This window comes from Nothoprocta perdicaria, unplaced genomic scaffold (genome assembly GCF_003342845.1).
Source record: "Nothoprocta perdicaria isolate Ctin4 unplaced genomic scaffold, notPer1 scaffold_0, whole genome shotgun sequence".
In the NCBI taxonomy this organism is placed as follows: Eukaryota; Metazoa; Chordata; class Aves; order Tinamiformes; family Tinamidae; genus Nothoprocta; species Nothoprocta perdicaria.
This window is the reverse complement of record NW_020454092.1, coordinates 8888490-8912835: the sequence shown is the minus strand read 5'-3', so window position 1 is coordinate 8912835 and position 24346 is coordinate 8888490. Positions and strand designations below refer to the sequence as shown.

General features: G+C 47.5%; 1 protein-coding gene across 1 annotated transcript in view; it reads right to left on the bottom strand.

The window, feature by feature from the left end:
• The window catches only part of GLI2 (GLI family zinc finger 2), a 164515-nt gene that overhangs the window by 38206 nt on the left and 101963 nt on the right, over positions 1-24346 (bottom strand). The window contains exon 4 of the mRNA XM_026036138.1: positions 933-1135. Coding sequence (XP_025891923.1) covers positions 933-1135 — 203 coding nt within the window. The remainder of the gene's footprint in view (positions 1-932; positions 1136-24346) is intronic.

Below are 24346 nucleotides of genomic sequence, written 5' to 3'. Positions count from 1 at the left end.
GTTCCCCAGGCACAGGCCCAGATGCTCACAAGTGGGAGCAGAGCAGTTGCCATCGTCTCACACGTGGTGCTGGATGTCTGCTGAGGTAAACCTCTCCATGCATTGAAGGAGAATTATGCTCCATCCAACACGACAAACACTGCGGCTCAAATTCCCAACTTGTGTAAAACAGCCATATCCCAAAAAATTCACCTGGATCTTTTTCAGCGTTTAGAAAAAAAGCTCTGTACATCTGAAATCATTCTAGATGAGCTTTATGTTTGTGTTTATCCTCTCTCTGAGGATATCACGCCATGCAGGGAGGGACCAGCACAGGGACCCAACAGCATAAGAGTGCCTAGCCCAGCAGCAGTAGTATCGGCCGGGCCAACACCAACATGGAAGAGCTCAACCAGGGTTGCCTCATCTCTTCCGATGCCCGTGACAGCCACACGGAGCACTCGGCACAACTGTCACCCGCTCAGAAGGGAGTGAGGCTCCTAGTAGGAATAAAAAAGCAGGGAAGCAGCGTAAGAGAGCTGAGCATGCTGCAGAGAGAAACATACTTTAAGCAAAATATTTATAATACGATCTGGTGGTAATAGCTATTCTCACGCTCTGCTTTCTCAGTGCAGTGATGCAAAACAAATGTGTAGTTAACTTTAAAAAAAAAAAAAAAGAAAAGCTAAAAAGTGCTCCCACTTCAGAGAGCAGCTGTGGAAGCTGTGGAGCCTTTACAGCTGTAAATCCCTCGGTTTTAGGGAGTTTCAGTGCTGGTGAGCTACAAAATAGCTTCAACACAAGTAGCTTAGAAGACGTTTCCCTAGCACCGAGCCAGGAACTGGTTGTGGCCCAGGAAGCACATGGGTTACGTGCTTCCCTGCGGAGGGAGGCCGAGGGGAAGAGGAAAGGGGACAGCCACGATGGTGGCGAAGGCAGTGCCAGGCTCTTACCGTCAGCGGGGCTGAGGCCCCGCGCCGCCGAGATGACGGAGAGGGTCGGGCTGCTGTGCACGGAGCGCAGGTAGTGCTCCATGTGCGGGGCCACGTAGGGGTGCGGCGGGCTGAACGGAGACTCGCCGGGGCCTGCCGCGTGCGGGGACARGCGGATGAGGGAGATGTCGGAGATGACGGGGCTGCCGCTCAGGGCAGGAGGCCTGCGGAGGAAACAGAGAGAGAGTCACTCGTGCCAGCTCGGGCTTCTCCTTGGGAATGAGCTCTGCAGCCTGGCAGTGTCCGCTCCAGCTTGCTGCTGTCCTGCTTATGTCGGTGTGCCTCAAGTTGGCCTAAARAAAGCTCATGAGATGGCTAAAGAGGAAAGGCGACCTACAGCAGAGGGCTGGGACCGCTTGGCACCGTCCAGGGCCCTTCTCCCGTGCAGGGTGGCCCCATTTCCACRGGAGTGGGATGCACCCGGCCATCGGTGTGACCCCAGCACAGCGTGCCACCAGCACTGCTCACGTGCCCCGAGCACAGGAGCTCGGCAGCGGTGTGGGCTCCCTGCTGAGGCAGACAGCACATCCCTTCTCCAAGCTCAGGGCCACTTGGCAGAGCCAGGAGATGACTGCAAGCCCAGAGCTGGCCCAAATCCCAAAGTCACAGTGAGCAGAGGGAGCACACGGGAAGGGCAGATGCTCCCTGGGGCCATGCAGGTGACTCCCAGATGTGGCCGGGCCGGTCTACGGGTTCGGTGGTGCCAAGAGGGCCGCCCAGTGCCCGTCACACGTCCATCCCTTTTGCTGGCACCGCACTAGTGCGGCTGCAGGGTCAGCTGCCCTGCGAGCTGGCCAGGCTGACAGCTCTTCTCCTGCCAGCAGATRGGGGAGGCTGAAGCACGTGGCTGCAGAGGTAGGCGGCAGCGGCACAAACTGCCCTTTCAGGCCTCTGAAAGCAGCGTAAGCTTCCTGTGAAACTGCCCCCCTAGCACGCTCTGTGCAAAGCAGCTCACCCCACCTGGGCTGTGTTTAAAAGGCACCCAGGTGGCACCCAGGCAAGGAACAGCACGTGCACATGCTGGCTGTGTGGAGAACGTCCTGTGCGATCCACCGAGCCCCCTTTTCTTCRCAGGGAGGCTGAGTTGACAAAGAGGCTCAACTCAGCTGTTTGCAGCCCCCTTGCTGCTGCTGGCTGTCCAGACCTTCAGTCCTCCCATGGGGACAGAGCCTCCACTTTGGGACATCTGTGTAAGGAAGGATGCAAAGGGCACAGGTAGCATTTATATGGCCTAGACCTCAGTGAGCTCCAGGCTGAGCTGCACATAACAGGCATTTCAATGCAATCCCTAGCACCGTTCTCTTTCCCTGCTTCCAGCAGGAAGCTTCCCGCCTCAGCCAACAGCTCTGTGCCTGGGGCGGATCAGGCCCCATGGAACACTGAAGGCCCATGGAGCCGGTCCCAACCACCTCCCTTCCTCTGCACCATCCAGAGTCAGGGCCTTGGGCTTCCCCTCCAGCCCATAACCCACCCCTGCTACATCAGCCACGGCTTTTCTAAACCTACTTGACAGGTCAGCCATGCGGTTCAAAGGGCAAAAGTTAGGAGGGGTTTTAYTGCAGGCTTGCTGGGGGCACCTCTGCTAAATGCCTCACACCTTCCTCAAGCCAAGCGCTACCTGAGAAAGACGTCAGTGAAGGCCGTGGGATTCAGCAGATAACCTAAAAAACAAAACTGGGTTGCCCTTCAGCACCAAAGCCATTTAGTCACGGGGATCAAGCATGGAAGAGCTCTCCCACACATGTATATTGCCATATCCACCAACCTTCTGAGACAAAACACGGAGGGTGCAAGAAAAGAACTCAAGACTGAATTAGATCTCTTTTTGCTTCTGTATCAGTGGGAATGGAGTTGGGGCAGAAACACAAGTCACGCCACGGACAGGGTTGGTCCCTTGCCCTGTGCTACGGGGAAGCCGAGAGGTGGGACGYGGGCCCCACGGGACTGTGCCCGGCAGACGCAGCCCATGTAATGGATGGTGCCACGGAGGTTCTTCCTGAAGGATATCCCAAAATACCATGAACATCCACGCGTATGATCCGCCTCTCTTCCACAGCTAACCACGAACACCAGAGTCTGAGCAGTTTAGACACGCCGCCCGAGCCTCGAGATCCAGGCCCCAGCCCATGTTATCAACAGCTCAGGTGCATTTTAATTTATTTATAACACGTGCATATCAACAAAACCACACAGAAATGTAACATAAGCTTTCCGGACTTATTCAGCACTTTATGAGCGTGTTTGTCTTTGTTTGATCTCCTGTGTGTTTCTCGTCTTTCTGATAAATTAGTAAACCTTGTGGCTTTCTGAACACTTTCTGCTGATGGGTAGTAAATTAAATGTCTTTTAAAATATTTATAGTTCAAAGAACTTTCCTGTAGCAATACACCCTGTGGCTCACTGGTGTAAAATACAAGGCAGTGAAAACCTATCACATGTAACGATCAGTAAGCAACTTAGAGAGCTAGGCAGTCCCCTATACACACACATTAAGCAGCTTGAGGCCCGAGTGTCACAGGTTTTAACACCCAGAGAATTGGGCCCCTTTTCCTCCATGACCCTGAAAGACGAACTTAGGACTGCAATGCTAYTTCCAACCCCGTTACCTCCCTGCCCACGTTACTATGTCATTTGGTTACCAAAATTACGGGGCAGCCTGTGGTGCTTTCCAGGAGCGCCYGGCCTCGTGCCCTGGCGGCCTCGCGGAGGCTGCATCCTGTGGAGGCTGCTAATAAAGGCGCCCGAGAACCGAGTCGACCGATGTGTTTCTACTGGGAGGAGGGCGAAGTGAATCAAAGCCTCTGTTTCCAGATTTAGCTTCAATTCATTTCTAATAATCTCCACCGCCTCATCTGGAAAAAATGAAACAGGATTAAAAAAAATAAAATGATGTCATTAAGAAAACATTTGACTAATTTTTCTTCTGACGAAGACCTAATATAAGTGGGGAAGGGATGTAAATTAAAAGCAGCCCCAATCTTCCCTGGGCCACAGAGCTGGCCTTAATACATAAGCCATGAAAGAAGTTTTCTAACATATACAATAAGTTCCCTCTTTCATCAGTACTCACAGCTTCTCCCCAAAGGGTTGTGAACTTCTTTGAAGCAGGCTCGAAGCTACGTAGTCCTGGGTTTACGAGCCTTCGGAGGCTCTGCCCACCTAGCTGTGGGGCCGACATCCAAAACACACATAACAATATGAAGAGTTTGCTCTTCATTTTCTCAAAGCTAAATTGGGCTGAAACGCCAGAGTCCCTGAGAACAGGAAAGCTCCACCCTGGCCAAAAAGGTAACATTGGGAAAAGATCAAGAATTCAGGCCAGACGCACGGCAGCTGGGAATGCAGACGGTATTGCAGCACGAGGCTGGCCCTCTGCGTAGAGACCAAGTTGGAGAGCTAGTTCCTGCTGCTGGCTCCTCACAGCTCTACCTAAAGCCTCTCACTGCTGCACGTCTGCCCTTGCAAACCRGAACAGCAATAATCTCCCTCAGGTCTGGCTCTTGTCCACACTCCTGGGCAGGAACCATCTCTACTGTACGTGCACAGTTCTAGCAAAGCACAGTCCCCTCGTCTCCTGCAACTGGACAACGGGGATATGAGAGGCTTAATGATGCGGTGAGGGTGACCATGGAGAGAGGAACCGCAGCAGCAGCAGGAGACGCTGCCCGGGCTCTCAGCACCCTGCCAGGGAGGCAGAGCCCCTCGGCCCACGTCCCACAGTGGGATATTCTCTGGGATAGGGAGTTGAACAGGTTCATGCAATGCTCCTGGTGGTGCCAGAGCCGCTGTAGGACAAGCGGTGAGAGCAGCCGGTTATTGGGGAAGCCAATTAATCCCCTTACAAAGCCACAGACCAAGCCCAAGCCATGTCCTTTCATTAGAGATTATACAATGCTTTACTTGGAAGACAGGCCAAAACGAGCCCGTCTCTGCCATCACTGCGATCCCTAATCTTTGGATTTCTTCCCCAGGCCCTGTGTCGTATGCCAGGCCCTCTCTTACCCCCAAGCCTYATGCTCCACTCGAGCTCCTAAACCTCAAGTCAGTTAATAAGCAAGAATCTTATTGCTTATTATTAACCCATTAAGTGGGAACCCCGAGTCCTTAAAGAAAGCTTAAAAAAAAGGGACCACTGCCCCTTGCTACCTGTAGAAACATCTTCACTCTCTCCCTGAGTGCTGCAGATGGCACCAGAAAACTGCCCCAGTATCTGGGGATGATTTCTCACCTTTGCTGAAGCCAACAATGTAAAAGATCTCACTGACATGAGCAGGACAAGGGATTACACCTGGCCATATATCTTCATAAAGAATCTGGGATTCTGGTTTTCAAATAGGCTAAGGGAATGGGGTGTCCAAACACCATTACATGTGGGTCTCACTGACCTGCTGGCACAGGGTGCCCAACGTTTGCTGYGACCAGCAGACCCTGAAGAGTTTTTGGTGGTTTCCTAGGGGCTGGTCACTCCCCACTTGTCCTTGCACTGGGGGAAAGAAATGCCCTGCGTTCTTAGGAACAGCCCTGSCCCAAGGAGCATCTAATGTCCCAAATCTGGCTCCAGGTTCCCCGATGCTCCTGCAGCACCAAACCAGCAGWCAGAGATCACAGCTGGTGCCCCAATGGTGCCACCTTCACGACCCCTCTGCCCTGCAGGCGGGTGACGACAGGCAGTGCCCTGTGTGACGGAGATGAGGCGTCGCGCATCGGCCACACACCACCCGTCATGGACGCAACACTTAAAGGAGGCACAACCGCCACTGCTTACCCAAAACCCAGAAAAATGGGGACAATTAAGCAGCACTAATGTCCCATGACTAGCCTAAATTAATATTTATGTGCCAAACGCATTCATTCCACTGAAAACAAAGGGTCGAATACTTTTCCGTATGCCTAATGGAATATGGACACTCGCGGGCAATTGTTTCACTGTGCAGCAATAAAACTGCACAGAAAAGGAAGCTGGAAGCAGAACTTCTCTGGTGAGGGGGTTATACCCTAGTAGGGTTTTGTTATGAGGAAAAAAGAGGGGGAAAAAAAAGCGTTTAAAAGCAACAATCCCCTCCAAAAATCCTTGCTTTGTTTCCTAAGATTAAATAAAACCTCCTCCCTGGATCCGCACCGGTGCCGTGTTCCCAGTGCCCCCCGCACAGTCGGTGGGAGACACGCGAAGAGCCGCGCAGARCTTTAGGATCTGCCAATGCCCAAAAAAGGGGCCGCGCTGGCGCCTGGTTCCCGGCRCCAGGAACACGCTGCCACGCAGGCCCGGCCATCGCTCACCAGCCCCTCGACTTGCCCTCCCTCCAGTGTGACGTCCCTTGCAACCAGAACGGCAAGGGGGACGCTTAGGATCAAAGCCACCACGGTCCCACAAAGGAAGGTCCCTTTCGGAGACAAATCTGGGCCACAGCCATCAAACTCGCGTGTCACGTGTGGGTTTTAGAAAGCTCCCCTGCCTGCCTCTGTTTTTCAACTWTTTTTTTTTTTTTAAGCAGCACGGGAATCGCGAAGCTGGGTGTGTGGAGCGAGAGGCCTCAGCTGCCAGGTAATGAGGGAACTGGGAATCACTTCCAAGCCCCAGTTCTCCAGGTGTGGCAACAAGCTGGTAATGACCCACTGAAGTGACCCGACTTGAACACAGGGCTATCGGCTCAAAGGACACCAGCCAGGTCCCGCGAGCAAGAGAACTGGAGGGAGACCCAGGGGACATCGCTGCTAATGCCCAGCCCTCCCCTGCGGCTGCTCTGCACGAGCCATTTCATCTCTTCTTGCCTGTATTTCCTCACCTCTAAAAACAGGGATAATATCCTTCCTTTTCCCTATTGCTACAGCTCCTCTGCAAAAATTTAACTAGTACACTTTGAGCAGTTCCCATTTTCTCCTTTTCCCTACGACTATGAAGCATTGAGAGCATGAGAAGAAGGAAGATATTTTAACAGGGAGGGCAAGTTYCTGTTTTAAGAACTTAAGAGAAGAAAGTGGTAAATGCAGCACTACTGCAAGACTGGATGGCAAAACTAGAGATTTCTATAAAAGGTGAACTCTGAAAATACTGAGAGCTCTACAGGTTTGAGGGGTTTAATAGCAGCGAGGAGTAATTTCTCCTACTGTAGGAACTAATGGGTGGAATCCTCCAGGCAGCACCACAGATGTCAGAGCAGACTATTGTGGGTGTTCCTTTGAGCCTCGGCAGATATAAATTTCTGAATATAAAAATCCCGATTTGTGCATTTGTAGCCAGGGCTCTGCTTTCAAAAGCAGTTGGGCAGCCACTGTGAAAAATCCTATTATGCGTCCATTAGAATAGTCTAAATGCCTTTAAAAAACAGCCTTTCAGTGTAATCTTGTATTGCTGAAGTAAAAGGAAAACTTGTCATTGGCTATAGCAGTAACAAGAATGGGCCCCTCATTTGCCAATTTCTGTATTTTCCATCTACACCATGAAAATAGTACAGTAATCCAAGGTGGGTACAATAACTTAGCATAAGCTTTTTTCCATTCCTCTGAAAAACGCATTTAAGAGTTAATACAACTTTTAACATATCCAGGTGAACTTTACCCATTTGTTCCATGTGAAAAAACAAAAAAAATCCAAGAACCAGAGAAGCACATTTGGTTGAAGGTGAAAAGGTAAACATTTCTGATATTCCCTTYAGAAAGGGCATTCTCTTTCAAACATACCCGACTTCAGCTGCAGGTTAAAAAAATCTAAAACCAAAAGCAAGTGAAACAAGGTGTTTCATTTTGTTTCATTTCACTTGATGCATAGTTACTCTTTTCAAAAACGAACTGCAACTTGTTTTGTTTTAGAATAACTTGAAACTTATTTTTCTGCCTCAAGGTTCTAGCTGAAGGTCCACCAGAAGTTAGTGATGTTCTTAAGTCTGTAGGYTGGTGAAGGCAAGGGAACTATTTGGAGGGAACAAACTTGGGAATGCAAGAGAGCCCATATAGGAACTGATCCTCAGATTACAAACTTGCTTCAATGTACAGGGGTTCTTACTGTACTTAGGCAGCATTTTGTACAATCCAGGTCTAGTCTTGGCTGACACTTGGAGGTACAAGTGCAACATAATAACAGCAACAATCACAATAATTGTTTTTAAAATGGAAGAAAAATTTGYAGCTTCAGTAAGTAAGGTCGCCCTCCATTATATAACACACAAATAAGTGAGACATCAAAGGCAGAAATTAAACGTTGATAAGGGACCTTCACACCCAGATCAAATTAGTGTCCTGAGGAGAGATCTTTGATTTAAGCTTAATAGTGGTGATTTTTTCTTGGGTTGTTTTATAATTAATCAGGCGAGCAGCCCACTGTGCAGACATATGTTCCCAAAGTACATCAAAGCGAGTAAACATTCTGTTTCAGATCCTAATATCCCTTTTATCCAATTACTTTACTTACATGATCTTTTAATTTAAGTTCTGAGAGGCCACCTTTTCGCACAAGCCTTCCTTTGGCGACAGAGGTAGCAGCATGACCGGCTCAGTTCTTGTAAGATGCCCGCCAAAAAAACACAATGAATAAATCAAAGCAGGGTAGATGAGTCTGGAAGATAGTTTCTTGAGAGATTAAGGATGAAAGCCTTGAGAGAAGCAGCATATTTTAAGAAAGGACTTCAAGGAAAGCAGCTGAGGGGGAGCAAGGGACCGAGAGTGTGAGTGAAAAGGCATGAAAGAAAGCACGGATAAAAGCAGCAGAGCCAAGAGAAGTTCAGCAACAGACTGAAGCAGCGACRCAGACCTGGCGGTGCGCGAACTGCAGGTTCAGCCATCAGAAGCGTGAACTTGATTCCAGCAGGCACCAGCCACACAAGCCGGGGCACCAAAGCGCCGCTGGCCCAGCACGGAGCAGGCAGGCAGCTGGGGAGCAGTGCTGTGGAGCTGAGGGGGAGCCTTGGAGCAGCTCTCGACGGCAGAGCACCGAGGCCGGGATCTGCTCGAGTTGGGGTACGCGGGGAGCCGCGGTGAGAAAGACGCGTCAAACACGACACGGCCGACGATCCACATCCCACCGATCGGGGGCTGGTTTCTCTTGGGAAACACGGGGAGGAGATTAGCACTCGGAGTGAACAYTTTGCTCGTAGCTGCGAAGGCACCAGGATCGAGAAAACAAATGGGAAGTGTATGTGGATGGATGGGGAGGAAGTTTGAATTTCTCCCCCTGCCTGGTRTCTTCTCACCATGCTACCTTGGGGTGAGTGCTTTTCTGCCCTGGGAGAAAAGAATATCCGAGTGCTACAGAGCAGATTAATATTTAGAAGGAATATTTGTAGGGTGTTTCTAGAAGCTCCTTTGCCACGTTACACTGGCACCAGCTCGCTGTGAGGATGGTGAATCCGTAGCAGGAACACTGCAGCTGTGGGGCTCAGGGAAGGAACAAGAAAGCCACAGAAAATACTTATTCATTCATTACCTTTTAAATCTGCCTTGGCTGTGTACCCCTCATATCCCAGAAAAGCAGCAAAGGACYATTCCTCTTCATCACGACTGTAATACAATCAACTGGCTGCAGCATTACTCTAACCAACGTTAACTAACGGAGTCTATGTCTGACATCTATAATTTCATGTTAACAAATTAGGTAGACTCCAGCATTTCCTGGTACCTTGAATGCCCAAGAAGCTCATAACTTTTCTTTATATGCAAAATGTCAGGGAAAGGGCAAACAATGTTATGCCAGAAGACCACAGCCAAATCACTCGGTTGGAATGCGCTGTAAATCATGTGTGAATGGAAAATGAATCTTCGTTCCAGGACAGCGGCTTGCAGCATTAATGTTGCTGCTAATATCTTCCCTCTGCTAATGGGAATGTCCTCTTCCCATAATCCAAGGTCCTTAAATTCTGYAGCTAAGAGACACCAAGGAAGGAAAACATACACTTGACTAATTGCAAAAAGCCTAAGTCTTAGTTCTCTTTTCTAATGTACAAGGGAAAAAGCAGTGGAGCTCAGGTTTTGGAAAGATGCTCTGCTTGCTCTCAACAGCCTAAAGCAGTTCCAGCCAGCTGTGAGTAGCTACAAAACCCTGGATCAAGAAGAATACAAAGAAATGAAGGCAGGTAGAGCAGAGATCTCTACAGGGCCTTTCTAGCCACAGCAGTCAGAGGGCTTTGCATGGAGAAGTAATTCTGGTAGCCACAGAGAAACACATCACACCCRTGTATACATACCCCCATCCACGACACATCCATAACAGGTTGGGCCTTTCACCAAGACCTGTCTTTTCATAAGCCAGCATCATTTAAGTAAGTCAGAATACCACCGCCCAAGACCTGCAATCCATACAAACAAGAAATGCAAGAGCCGGCAGAAAAACACCTTGCCCTGGCTTTCTCCAAAGCTTTCCCGAGCTGCTGGGGGTGCAGGGCGAGCAGCAAAGAGGCAGCACCGGGTCAGCAAGGGCAGACCAAGTGCTCGCCCGGTGCACACTGAAGAACCGCCAGCCGGGAGACGTGTCTTCCTATGGGCAGGAAGCTCTTTGCTGGAGCTCCCTCAGTTTTTCCCCAGGAATTAGTTTTACTGGCATTTGACACATTTTAAACAGCAGYAGCACACGCTGCAACCTCCAAAGGGAAGTATTTTTGAACAATATGTAATAAATACATTGATTTCTAATAATAAACCGTCTGCCCTAAATCTTCCCGCTGACAGGTTTAGTTGGACCAAAGGCCCTTTTCACATCTACTTCCTGACAGTTCCCATCACTACATAAAGACTTTGAAGTGCCCTAACGTGCAGTAAAATGCGAGATAACCTACCAAACTGTCAATATTTCTTCTCTTCTAAAAGGAAATGCTAATGGCACTCAAAGAGCTCAAGACGTAATGTAAGATCTGATTCAGCGCGCTGGCGGATCTAACCATCCTTCCCYGTGCTGCAATACACTGAGCAGCTAGCAATTAGATGGTGAAGCACAGAAGTGGGTAAAAGTTTTTTGCTGCTAATAAGACTGTGGAGAGGGAGAGAAAAATCTTTTATTCAAAATGAGCTTTCCTCTTGGAAATGTCTTGAGTTCCCTCCGTAAAATTAGAGCATTGATATCTTCTTTCTTCCACTTTAGTTTCTTCTTTAACCCATTGCATTTTTTTTTCTTAGAGAGAAAACAAGCTGGGAAGAAAAATGGATGCTTTGAAAAACTGGAAAACATTCAGCTGGGAGTTAGTTTTCCATAGGGAGAAGCTGAATGCAAATAATCCTGAGGAAGCAAGGAAAAGCAATGAAGAGTATCTCCTCCTCTCCAGTGCACTATAATAAACAACTTTTTTTTTCCTACCAGCTCTCRCTCACAGTGTAAAACCAAGGAAGCTTCTATCATGGGACCACTAAAAATGATGGGCAGAAGTSCTAGGCTGCAAGCCCAGCACTAAGTGCTGAGCTGTGCAGCTGTGCCAGGCAGACCAGCACCCCAGGCACCAGCCTGCACACGCAGGGGATGAGCTGCTTTATCTCTGGGCCCTCCACGGATCATTGCAAAAGCACTGGGTCTTTCTAGCTTTCGCTCCAAAGTCTTTTTCCTCCCGTTTGTGCCATTCTCTGTGGTTGTTTGCAGTTTTCCCTCTTCTCTAATGACACAGGAAAGTGTCAYGTGTTTGTTAAGTGAGGAGTGGGGAAGTGCTGCTCCTCACCTGTTTGCTGCTGAAGATTTGCATCAGTGCTTTTCAACCTGGCATTTGCAAAATTGTGGGGAAATCTAAAAATAATTAAAAAAAAAAAACCCTCCCCCACAAACCTATGGGTGCTGTGAAAAATAGCAAAAAATCTCCAAGCCTCCTATCGATCARCACCACTTCACTACACCCCATTGGTCATCCCCACTAAAAACCTTCTGGGTAGGCCACAAAGTGCAACAGCTTGAAACCGCTCGTTGACCCTACGCCTCCCTGAATCCATGAAAATCGCACTCCAGGCTCCCTCCGAGTATTGAGCGTCCCCCGGCCTGGTCTCTGTAGCGCCCAGGGCTGTCCGTGCTGCTGGATCTGGGAGGAGATCTCAGCACGTCCTGGGGCCGAGGCAGGAGCGAGCGGCGCTGTGGCCGAGCCTCCCGCGGGCGTGCGCGGGCCGACCGGCCAGCCTCATCCTTCACTCCCTTATCTCACGCAGCGATTCCTTATGCAGACACATTTCTGTATACAAATCCCATTATACTTGACCCCCGGTTCACCCTGTTTCCATTACGACGCTGTAGACTCAACCAGACTTGCTCCAGTGCCAGCTCGGTGCTGTCATTCCCCGCGCAGAGCCGTAATAAAGAAATCACTGTTCCAAGCTGACAAAGAACAGATTTCTTACTAAGTAAACACTGATGTTTTGGTAGGGAAATTAAGTTATAAAATTGTGTCTACAAAGGGAGACCATACAGATGGAGTTTGTTAAGAGACAGCAATACAGTCAACAGTGGTTAATTCAATTGCCTGCTACTTATCAGATTTTTTTTTTAAGGTTTATCCAGCTTTTGTAAATGCAAATGCCGAGCACCATTTCAAAGCGCTGTCCCCGTGGCAGCAGGCGGGCAGGGATACGCACACGCGGGGCTGGAGGCCGAGGCCGCGGCCCACGCGTCGCCATCGCCGCCACAGGCCGCGCCGGGGCCCAGCCATGGTGCTGCCGAGCGCCTCACTCACCTTCCTCCCTCACCTTCCCCTGCCCTCCTGCCCCTCACGATGCCCCCCTCTGATGCTTAGCCTCCCCCGAATCCCCCTTCGGCTCGTTCAATCCCAGCTCAACGCGTCCAGGCTTCTGCAGAGCCTTAAATGACCCCACCGTTAACTTAAMGCTGTTTTCTTCATTCCAGGCCTCCTGCTTGGGAGGCTGTGGGAAGGGCTCAGCTCCCTGAGGCTGCTTCTCTCCACCACGGCCCTGACAGACACAGCCACCCTTCCCTGCCCCACGGCTCCTCGGGGCCATCTCAGCTGGATTGGCAGGGGCTGCCTGCACACCAGTGGATTTCACTTGCCTGCGGGGAGCCAGAGGGTCACCTTGCAAAGGCCACCAAATCTCTCCCACAGCTCATGGCCACAAGCCATGCAGGAGCACAAGGTTCCCTGGTACACTGCCAGGCTTAAAATCCACCTCTCTTGCACTGCACCAATACCAACTGGTCCAATTACGGCCTCTGATTTGAGAGGGATGAGCCTTCGGAGGCACCTGCATGAGCTCCACCAGCCCTCACGCCATGCAGCGCTCACGAACCATCGCTTTCCCCAACGGCAGCCGAAGTCCAGCTCCGATGATCCCCTAAGCCCTATGACTGAACCTCACTAAAGGCAGGTTATGTGTGGARGGCAGTTCAAAATGACTGGAGAGCTTTTAAAAACGCAGCTTGCGTTTTGTCAGGAMGCACGGAGAGGATGATTCATTTTTTGCATGGGATAAAGTTCACTGTGGGATTCAGTGAGCAGCGTGATGTAAAGTCTCAGGCTAGCCAAAAGATATTAACATTTTTTTCCCTTTAAATGATGCACTTAGGCAATAGAAGAGATGTGCTTAGGTTGGAACTATGTAAATACACTAATTTTATTAATATAAAGCAGAAATGACTTTCTTAAAAAGAGATATTTCAGGGTAATTAACTTGCCTAGTGTAAGTTCTATTTAAAGAGAGGGGATATTAAACATGCTCAAATTTTAATGAAAATATTTGTAATGGCTTTAATAATTCAGCACAAACAATTTCATTTAAACATTTCTCTCCACTTTTGGAAAGAGAAACACAGGGCCATTGTACTGTGGTCTGGGAATGAGAAAACAGAACTGCTCAAACACAGTGAATTATTTTACCTATTCAGACAACACAGTGATGAGCAAACCAACCCAGAAAATCAAAGCTAGACTAAAATCCCAACCGTGAGGCTTACCCTGTGGTGGGCTGAAAATCCCACTAGGTATCTCCTTGCACCTCCTTGCAGCCCACGTTGCCTTCAGACGGATGGGAGCTCCTAGATTAAATCAGTGTGGATGCAGGTTGCTGAATGGGAGTTTGATTGATGTCTGTATACCTGTGACTAGATACCTGTGCCTGAGGTTACTTGGTACACAAGACTTAAGGTCTTGCACTTTGTGTATATTTTTCTTTTCTTGCATCTGTTTAATTTGCTAAGATAAGCAAAGAATGTAGCAGGTAGAAATAAAGTCATTTTTAAAATGTTCTATGGCTTAAATAATCCATAGTGTTATTAGTAACCAAGAAAATTCGAATGTCCAGAACTGAACTTCTAATATTAATAATTCCCTTTGTGCATTTCATATTACATATCAAGTTTTAAAGCTGTTCGTAACACAATGGCAAAATAATCACTCTTGCTCAACACCACACTACACATTTGGTACTCATGAATACTATGAGGATTAATACAGCCATCCAAGTCTGCTGTAAAAGAGCTTTTAGACGATATAAAAATGTATAAGCACCACAGGCCATGTGCTAAGCTCAGTTAGGCAGCAGCAGAGTTTTAAAGATTTATAGGTAGGAGAGAAACTTGAGTTACGAAAGTCCCTCTTGAAAGCTCTCATTCTGCTGTTTGACTGAGTAGGCCAGAAGTTGGGCAAGCCAAAAAAGAGCAAATGCAGCTCATGCTATTGTACCCACAGACTTTTACTGGCATATTTTTCAAGTTGTGAAACTACCAACAAATTTCCTGGCTGCACCATCTCTTTAACTCCAGCCCTTCAAGAATGTCTTCTAAAAGTCTCCAGTTTCATTTTAATCCCTAGTGTCAGTCTGTCAAGATTTGCTCCTGGACTCCAGAGCTTGTCTCTGACTCTTGGCTCTTTCATTTGAAACTCAAATGCAATCAGAGGTTGTGAAGACCTGAATGCACTGTAGACAAAGACGCTATCTTTCAGTGTGGTTTTCAGCCCCTGAGGATGGTAAAGGATGGTGGAATTTACACTGAGCCCTTGCATTGGTATGGAATGAAGGAAGGCTGCACACCCAGAAACACACAGACAAATCCTTGCTGAGCTGGAAGTTCATAATTGCAGCAATTTTGCTGATGAATGTGTGAACCACAAAACTCCGGAGGGGAAAAGTCTGAGAGAAAAGCCACCAGTGACCACAGCACTGGTAGGGTTAGGGTTGGCTTGTGAAAGGCAGAGCAATGAAATCAAACACAGCAACCAAAATCTGGAAAAAGGCCAATCTCGCAACACAGTCAAAAACCAAGTGAAAGAATAGGAAACCACTGAATCCTGTACAAGTCTTTCAGAGGGAAGCATGATTTGTCCATCAGCACAAGGTACCACAGTGAATTTTCTGTCCCTCAGTTGGTGCCATTTACACATGGAGTCACCTTGAGAAAGGTCACTCATTCCAGACGCTGCACTCGTCTAAAGCAACACAATGTCTGTATGCAGGCCAAGCCCTAGAGCCCAGACTCACACATTCACCAGAAACGCATATCCTGCTCTGCAGAGAATGCGTTTGGAAAAACATAGTTGTTGGGATCTGGAGGTTCTTCAGCCCATCAGGAGCTAAAGGGAGAGAAGCTACAGCTTGCAGAACTCCAACCTTCTCTGCGTTTGGCAAGAATGAGCTCTTAAGAAAAACAATCCTTTGAAGAGTTTCTTATTCTTGCGGTAACGCTCATCTCCACACTGACAGGATTCAAACCAGACGTGGTAGAGGGAAGTCTGGAGTCATACCAGTTTTATGTCTCGCATGCCAAGAGAGGTCAAGACCTAGCTGGGATTTGAACACATGACTTGCAAAGAAAATCCTAGAACGGTGGAGGAAGTGGTGTTGGTGGGAGAGTTCCTCTCCTTCTGACTCACTAGGCAACGCCACGTGATGGTGTGGTACGGAGTATGGAGAAGCTGCCATTCCCATTTCCTACAGCCCCAACATCCAGCGTATTTCTTCTCAGTAAAGGTCCCACGGGACTGCTTTAAGAAGAGATGGACTATATAAAAAATCTAGCTGGCTCAATTCCATTACACTCCGGACATCTCATTTCTGTCCACTCTTCGAAAGGGGTTGGAGACTCCTGACCTAGCCTGAAATATGATTTGGTTCCATGTGCTTCTAATGCTTCTATTCCAAGGATGGCTGGAAATTTAGATGGAGTCACCTGCTTTTGCAAATCTGTAAAGTGGTTTGGGATCTGATGACACTGATTTTACTACAATTACTTCTCTGCCTATAGGTTTCTACTGGGAATAATCTACAGATAGGTAACAATGTTATTTAAGCATTCAAATATATTGGATGAAATTCTACAGATGCTTCTCATTTCATCAGTTCTTTGGCATTACTCTTACGCAAAAACAGTTGGGTTGGAGGACTGGGAAGGCAGGCTGATAGCTAGAAATAACTTTTGTATGACTTTTCCTCCCCTGGGAACTGATGGGAATATTCCTTTGACTAGCCCATAGAAAACAGAGTTATTTGCCCTGATCTGGTTCCTACCCTATATTAACTCTCATACTGTACCCTAACTCCCACAACACGCAATCACAGAATGGGTACACCTTGTGTTCCTTGTAATATGGCAGAAGGAGACCTCATTTCATTTCCCTCCACTCAGGAGAGATGTATCCAAAGGGGAGGGACTGATGACTACTGTTTTTCAAACACCAAAATGGCCAACCTGAGACCCGATCAACAGCACCTTCAGCACTGTTAAATACTGTTAAAACCTTGACGACTTACCGGTCCCAGGAAGCCAACAGAGTGTTTTGTCCACACGGTACAGTCGCTGCAAGACTCCTCCTAGGCCCGAAGTCGGCCAGTTTGACAACAGCTCTGGGATCTCCCTGGTGAACCTGGACTCACAGCACTGATACGGAGGAAGAACCATGCAGCCACACTCCTCCTTCATTAGAGCTTGACCTCCATTTTGCCAAAATTATCAAAAGGAACATTATTAAGTGCAGCCCTTCGTGAGAATACTAACAAATAAACCATTTGTTGAGCTAAGAGGTCTGAAGTCAACTGCAAAGTCCATATTATTACATGAAAAAAGTCTTTAAAGGCAACTATTTTAAATAGCTAGACTATACAAGTGGGATTTAGTGACAAGTTCTATTCTATAGTATCTTCAGAAGACTACACCAGTCTCTCTTCAGTAAGTGCAGTAAGTGAATACACACTAAAGTTGCTCTTAGACTTAAGCAGCTACTTCTAATTAAACATAAAACATCTTTTACTGAACAGAGAGGGACTTAAACACAGCTCTGCAACACAAACCACTCTCTGCATATCCCTCTGCTTCATCAGCTCATTATTTCTTTCAAATTTCTTCTACAAATATCTCTTCTTCTTTGCTGATCCTTGTCAGATTGATCTTCCTCTCATTTACTGATGATGACTGCATTCTTTAATTCCTTTACACCTTATCTTTCTACATCGTTTCTTGTCATTTATAATACACATTTTTGTCTYGTTGCAAAATATTGCACTGCACTTGAGTCGGGATGAAAGACAGCATATGAAATTAAGAGTTTTATCTCGGAATTCATATAAATAGGCTGAAACAAGAATATGCATGTACGAACATCACCCTAAAGCAGCCCTAAAGCTTGAATCTTTCCTATTTTTAATGCATTAACCACACACTGGTAGTCCTTCCTCTGCTAGTGGTAATTTGGGATATGTGGTTAGTCTGTGGGATCCTAAGAGGCCTTCAGATGAAGCATTCAATCAGCAGGTAACTAGTCCTGCAGCTGATTTACAAATTAAAAACCATGTAAGCAGCTCCAGAACTAAGCCAGGAAAGAGTCTTATGAGGAAACAAGAGCAGGAAGACAATGAATTCTTCCAATTTTTTCTCCAGCATGCTTTTGCAGGATCAATAGGAAAACATTGCAAAAGCACTCAAAGGATTTAGGAACAAACACCTACTTTTCAGAGACTGAAACAAACACACATCTCAGCCTGAGTGCCTATCAGTGACACATACAGAATTATAGAATCCTTAACGTTGGAAGGGACCTTTAGAGGTCATCTAATCCAAACCTCTGCACATGCAGGATCACCTAGAGCACGTGGCACAGGGCTGCATCCAAGCAGGTTTTGAAGATCTCCACAGAAGGAGACTCCACAACCCCTCTTGGCAGCCTGTTCCAGTGCTCTGTCACCCTCACTGTCATAGCCCTAATATTTTTCTTCAAGCATTCCTATTTGCACTCCGGCACTGTGTTGACCTAGGTATGTGTGTGCATGGTAAGGCGCAAGAGACCTGAAATGAGTAGAGGCAGAAGCAGCTCTCCTTTACAAGGCCTCGAAGCATCCCAGAGAAACACGGAGGCACCACTGCAGTTTTAGGAAGGACAGAAAGGCTCACAATCACCTGGTTTCAATGTCATCTATTAAGATCACTTATATCAAAAAACAACTCCACATGGGGMTTGGCCAGCAAAGGGAGTTGTGGTTACGTGCCCCTGGATGCAGTGTAGAACATTAGATCCCAAACATGTGAGAGACTTCTTGTTAACTTGACTGGATTTCTTAACTCGAGTCAAGCCACTTTCTTCATCTGCAGGTGCTCAAGTCTTTTATTGAGCCTGGCTTTTGGGTCCTGTGTTCCACTGGGATCACAGTGGAAAGAAAAAATCACTAATAGATTTTAACTGGGATTTGGCATGTTGCAAAAACCCACAGTGTCCTTACATTCCCAGCACTCAACAAGGCAGCCCTGAGGGTCAATGTCATTTTGAAAGTGGGACTTAGGATGTTAAATTGTATAGACACTTCTAAAAATCTGACCCTTGAGCAATGTGCTAAACATTAGCTCTGTTASTTGTCTATTTAATATCAACAGCGAAACATAAAAGAACAGACACAAAAAGCCTGCAAGGCAGAAAATTGTGTAAAATCACAAATTCTCAAAATGGTCTGGCACAGAGAAGAAAAACATACATACATGGCTTACTGTCAAAGTCAGGGATCTCGAAAGCCACTTAAACGAGTGCGTTCCCGCAGGAGCGTTCTGCAGATCTGAGATTTGTCAGAGTAGCAGCACCCAGGTCTGCCCTTTGATTTGTGCAGATGTGTGAGCACAGCACTAGCTGCAGGCAGGGGAGCCAGGTCTACAGTTCTGCCAAATAGGGTCCTTTTTCTTTTTTTTTTTTTTTTNTCTCTCTCTCTCTCTTTTTATTATGATTATTTTCCTTTCACCCCAGCCATCTGGGTGGTCCGAGAATCAGATCTGAAATACCTAGAATCCCTCGAACCACATGTTCTAATCCCAACAGAGTTGACTCAGTCCTTCATCCTTCCAGGGTAAATTGACTTCTCTGCTCTTTATTGCGTGGGGGGAACTTTTGGATGAGATTTTAAAATTTCCGCTCTGCATGGACATTAAAAATCCTGCATTTTTCTTCCAGGATCACAGGCCATCATTCCTGCCGTTAGTTCTTCTCTCTCAGCACCTCATGTTACTCGCTTCCCATGGTAGCTGGGAATCCAGAATAACCCTCACCTGGAAAGGGCCGTGCCACAACGTTCACYTCACAAGCCAACGCTATGAAAGGTTCTGCCCATTTATCTCCATACACACTGGAAGGATTTCAGAGGAACACAAGGAAAGTGAGGGGGCTGAATGGATTGATTATTGAGGAAATGCTGCAGGCTGCAGCCTGGCCAGTTCATTACTGAGGGCAGGAAGGATATGACAACATTCAGCAAGTATCTAGAGGGGCGCGTTACATGAGGAGGTGCGCTAGGAGCAAAAGGGTGAAATCCAGGGGAGAAATAAAGGTGGGTGGATTACGGAGGTGACCAGCAGGAAGGGTCCTTCATGCTGCAAAGGGGTTTGCTGTGGGATGGAGCAACATTTTAGTGAGGAGATACAGGGCTGGAGAAGAGTCTGCACACCCCCTTACTGCACGCGGGGACAGCAGATGGACCAAATGCCACAACAGGTCTCCATCATCCCTTCCGTTCATGACTACAAGCTGGCAAGAGGTGAAGCACTATAGGGAGAGGTTATGATTAAGAAAGAGAAGGTCAGGAGAGGCTGTGCCCCACACACGCCTTTGAGAAAATGTGGGAAACAAAAACACATCCACACTTCTGGGATTAAAAAGGCAGGAGATTGCCCCGGAACGTTCATCCATTTTTACAGGATGCTGAGAGCAATGGAAAATGGGCTACACCATCAGAAAAGCTTCTGAAAGACCTGCACGCTTTGTTTAGGAAAGCGGTGGGAGAAGAGAGTTCAAATAAATTTCTCCTAAAGCACAAGCTTAACAGCGGATAAGGTGGAAGCATGAAGTCACTTTTAATCTCCTATAAAGTGAGGTAAGCAAAGGGATTATCACTTAAGACTTGCTGACATGAAGCTCTGAGAATGACATTTAAAAGCAGCGGTGGATTACAGGGTGACATCATATTAAACGAACACATGCCAGAGGTTTATGCGAAAGACCTCAGAGACCAGACTTTTGTTCTCAATCCTGATGCCTCCTAGCCTATTTTACACTTCTTGTGGTGATCAGGCTAAATTAGAGCTGCAGTTTCTCATTCAGTTGGTTGCAGTGCCGCAAGGAGAGCATCTGAGAGGCCTAGGTCTTCATGAGCGAGTGCTAATGGACACGGCTCCCTCTGAGCTCACCGAGCCCCGCTCGCTGCGATGCCGGCATGGAGCAAGTGAAGATCCAGCCCAGATGCTTCCAGGTCCTACCYGCAGCACCTCGCAGCTTGCTGCCTGCTTTGCAGCTGAAACCACACGCCTCAGAGCCCCTTAGAAAGGCTTATTCAGATTGGAAAAACCCACAGCCACACTCAAGGCAAAGCCAGTGTTTTGACCCCGCTTCCCCAGTGCCAGGAGGGAGGTTCCTCCTGCTCAGGTCAGGAGATGGTCAGCACAGACACTTGCAGTAACTGCATGGACAGGCAGCCCTGGCTGCTTCTTTCCTCACGTTTCAAAATGTGGCACAAGCCCCTCCTGGGGAGCTGAACGAGCCTCGTTAACCCCAACATTTTTTCTTTTCATTTTTTTTTTTAAGCTCTCAAGGACGTTCGGTGGGTGAATACTATTCTCCCAGCATTTTAGACACGGGAGACTAAGGCAAAGATGGAGTTAAAGGAATTTCTCTGGCTGCCGAAGCAGGAGAGCAGCAGCCCAGCAGCTCACCTGCGGTCTCCTGGAGATGGCTGAAGCAACCACCGAGCATTACTTGGGTTGTGCTACAGCCAGAGTGGTATCGATAGACCCCCAAATCACCTCCTGTAAGTTCCCAAAGAGCCACCTAAAAGCAACACACTCCGGCTAATTACAGAGTAGGGAGAGGTCTGAACCGACTTCGGGAGGGGAGCAGGCTCCTCAAACCATTGCAAACTCACACATTACTGTTTTTGCAAATAAATACAGAGGCGTGTGGGAAAGAGGGGGCGGCAGAATAAACTGGATGTGGGAGCCCCCAGACCTGTTTCCCAAACGAGCCACACGTCTATTTGGTGAAAAGTGTGAAACTCTGCAGAACACGTGAGGAGGTCCCCCTGAGCAGCTGCTTTCAGTGGCTCCGGAGGGAGCTCGCTGCATCCCCGACGTGCGCAGCACCATCCACCACAACCCATAAACATCTTCTACCCGGGGAGCAAAGCAAACACGCAGACACCCGYGTTTCAACCGAGCGGCGTCCCCCGTTTCTACTCCAATCTGCCTGGTGGGATCAAAGCTGCAGCCCCACAAGAGCAGGGCCTTGGCTGAGGGTCCTTCAGCCCACGCGCATGATATCCTTAAATAAGCCCAAATAAATCTCTTTCTCTCCTTAAATAAGAGCTGTGAAAAAGCGCCCCAGCTGCAGCCGCAGATTCCACCCCTAAAGCAAGAGACGGTGGAGTTTCTCAAGGCAGAAGTGTGCGATGATGATGATTATTTTTTGTATGGCTAAACAACATATTTTCCCTTAACCCTGGTTGGCCTCCGCTGGCTGGATCTCAAAACAACAAAACAAGGGGAAAAGAAAACCAGCTTGACACAGATATCCAGCATGGAAAATCTTGRGCTCAACATTAAACTCTGCAATGTGTAAGCCCTTGGAAGATGGTCTTTCTGGGATGAAAAGTTGAGCAGGCACCTGGTCCACCTGAGATCTGCTCTGCCGAGGCAGCTCGGGAGCTGCTCCTGAAAGGGCGCTCTGCAATATTTAACATGGTGGAAAGAAAACAAACTTTGGCAAGGAGGGGCCCTGGGATCAGATAACGAAAAACGTGTAGGCTGAATATCAGGGAGAATCTGCAATATATTAAGATCTCAGGGAAGCAGAGGAAGATCCATGATGAAACTAGATAAAAGCCCCACCAAAGGGAAATTAAGGGCAACTCCACATTAGCATGGAGACAGAGTCTTCTCCGCCTTTAGGTCTTTTGGGACATCTCATGAAAACCACGGARTTTCACACCCGCGGCCCCTCACGCTCCTGCCGCCTTTGTCCGTGTGATTCCATGAGCTCAGTTTTTATTATGATTATTTTTGCAGGAGGACAGCAGAGCAGCAACAACGTTTGCCTAATAAATACTGGCAGAACTGCCTCCTGCAGCAGCACCAGGATGCCGCTGCAAAAACAAGGCTGCTTTTGTTCGCTGCACTGCGTAATGCCCGATGGGTCTCAACCACCGTTGAGGAGCTACTGTTAAAAAGCTTCTTGCTGAGTCAAGCCTAGGCATGCTGTTTACAAGGGGGAGCCCCGGAGGCTTTTGCATTGGCAGGGACTTTTGAGCTGAGCTAAGGGCTTTTTTTGCTGTTTTTTTTTTTTCTGTTGTGCTGTTTTTTAGAAACGAGCAACTGAGCACACCTAGAAGAGGGGAGGCGCAGGGATCCATCAGCAATCCCCTGCTGTCTCCGCCTGGAACGTGGTCCTGCAATTAAGGACTTGATTTTGCAAAGCTGACACTAAGAGTCCCCTCGGTTTAAAGCAAAGGGAGTTGTTGCTAGAGATTGGGCCCCAGAGGAGCAAAGTTTTGGGGAAGCAGCTCACTAAAATGTGAAATATCCCCTTTGTTAGAAAGGGGCCTGTTCCAGGACACGAAGTGAATTTGTTTGGTTYGGCTTTGAAGCACCCTGGCTGACGACTTCAGCGCTGATCTATGCTCTGCCTCCAACCAACAGTGCGGAGTCAAATTCTAACAAATCAATAAAAATTGTATACAGGAAAATAAAAAAAAAAAACCACAAAAAACACCACCTGCCATTACTCATCCACAGAGTCTGGGCCATCTCATTCTGCAAAAAAGAGAGGGATCGCAGGGAAAAACAGTCTGTGGCTGTGTAATTTAGTGCATTATTGAAGTGGGATACAGAATGGGTCGGAATCTGCAAATTTATTTCTGTCATTTCCTAGCTTTGAGTGCTATATTTTGCAATCTTAACATTAAATGAATGTTGTTTGGGGGAAGAGATGCCTCATACAATTTATATTTGCTGATACAATTTCCTTCATTCTGCTCTACTTCTACACTCCTGAATGAGATTTCGTCCTGTTTTCAGGTTTACTGCATCCTGCGTTACATATTTTCCCACTGTTCGCTGGCACCTGCCTATCTCTCTGTTCCCCATATGACCATGGGCCCACATCTATTAGAATCCACTCTGACGTTTTAAATCCATAATGTTCCTACTGATTTGCAATGCAGAGAACGTGACATTTCAGACAAAGGTATGAAAGTGGCATTTGTTTCTTCCTATCCAAGCAAGCCCATTATTCTACCAAGGCCTCTGTAGATGTTCTTATGGTGCCACCACTTCCAAAAAAATCCTTATTTTACCCCCAAAAAAGTCATTAGAATTGCTCTTCAAGGCACTATCCCAATGGCATCTGCTCAGGACCGCACCTACATACTAAATGCTCAGTGACTTGTAAAGAGACTTGAGCCCTGACACATTTTTCATGCTTATTAACAAGGAAATGACAGAGATCAATATAGACAAAACAAGCGGAAAGCCRAAGGTCCTTGTTCGGGCACATGGCTCTTCTATTATTTAAGTTTTCTATATGCCCTCCCATATTCCCAAGGAAAGAGTCCCACTCAAGAGAACCCTGCAGACGAGATCCCTACAGGGAGGCTAAAATAACTTAGGCTCTCCTTAGACCAAATGCAAGCAGCGAGGAGGGGGAATGCAGAGCCACACCACATCGTGCAATCAGGAAACAAACCTTTGACATAATGCAGCAGGCAGATAATAAGACCCCAGAGTTGACAACAAACGAGACTCCACTTAATTTGCTGTGCAATGTTCGTGTAATTAGATAAATTTGGTACCGGCAAGACAGCAGACAGCTAGAATATGGTCTTGATGAATTGGGGGCTCTCTGTCAGGCACCGATCACATTCACCATAAAGCCAAAACTCAGAGGTTCAAATTTCSCTCCAAATATTTACTACGTTCTTCTAGAATGAAAATGTACTTTTTTTTTTTTTTAAAGCTCTGCACT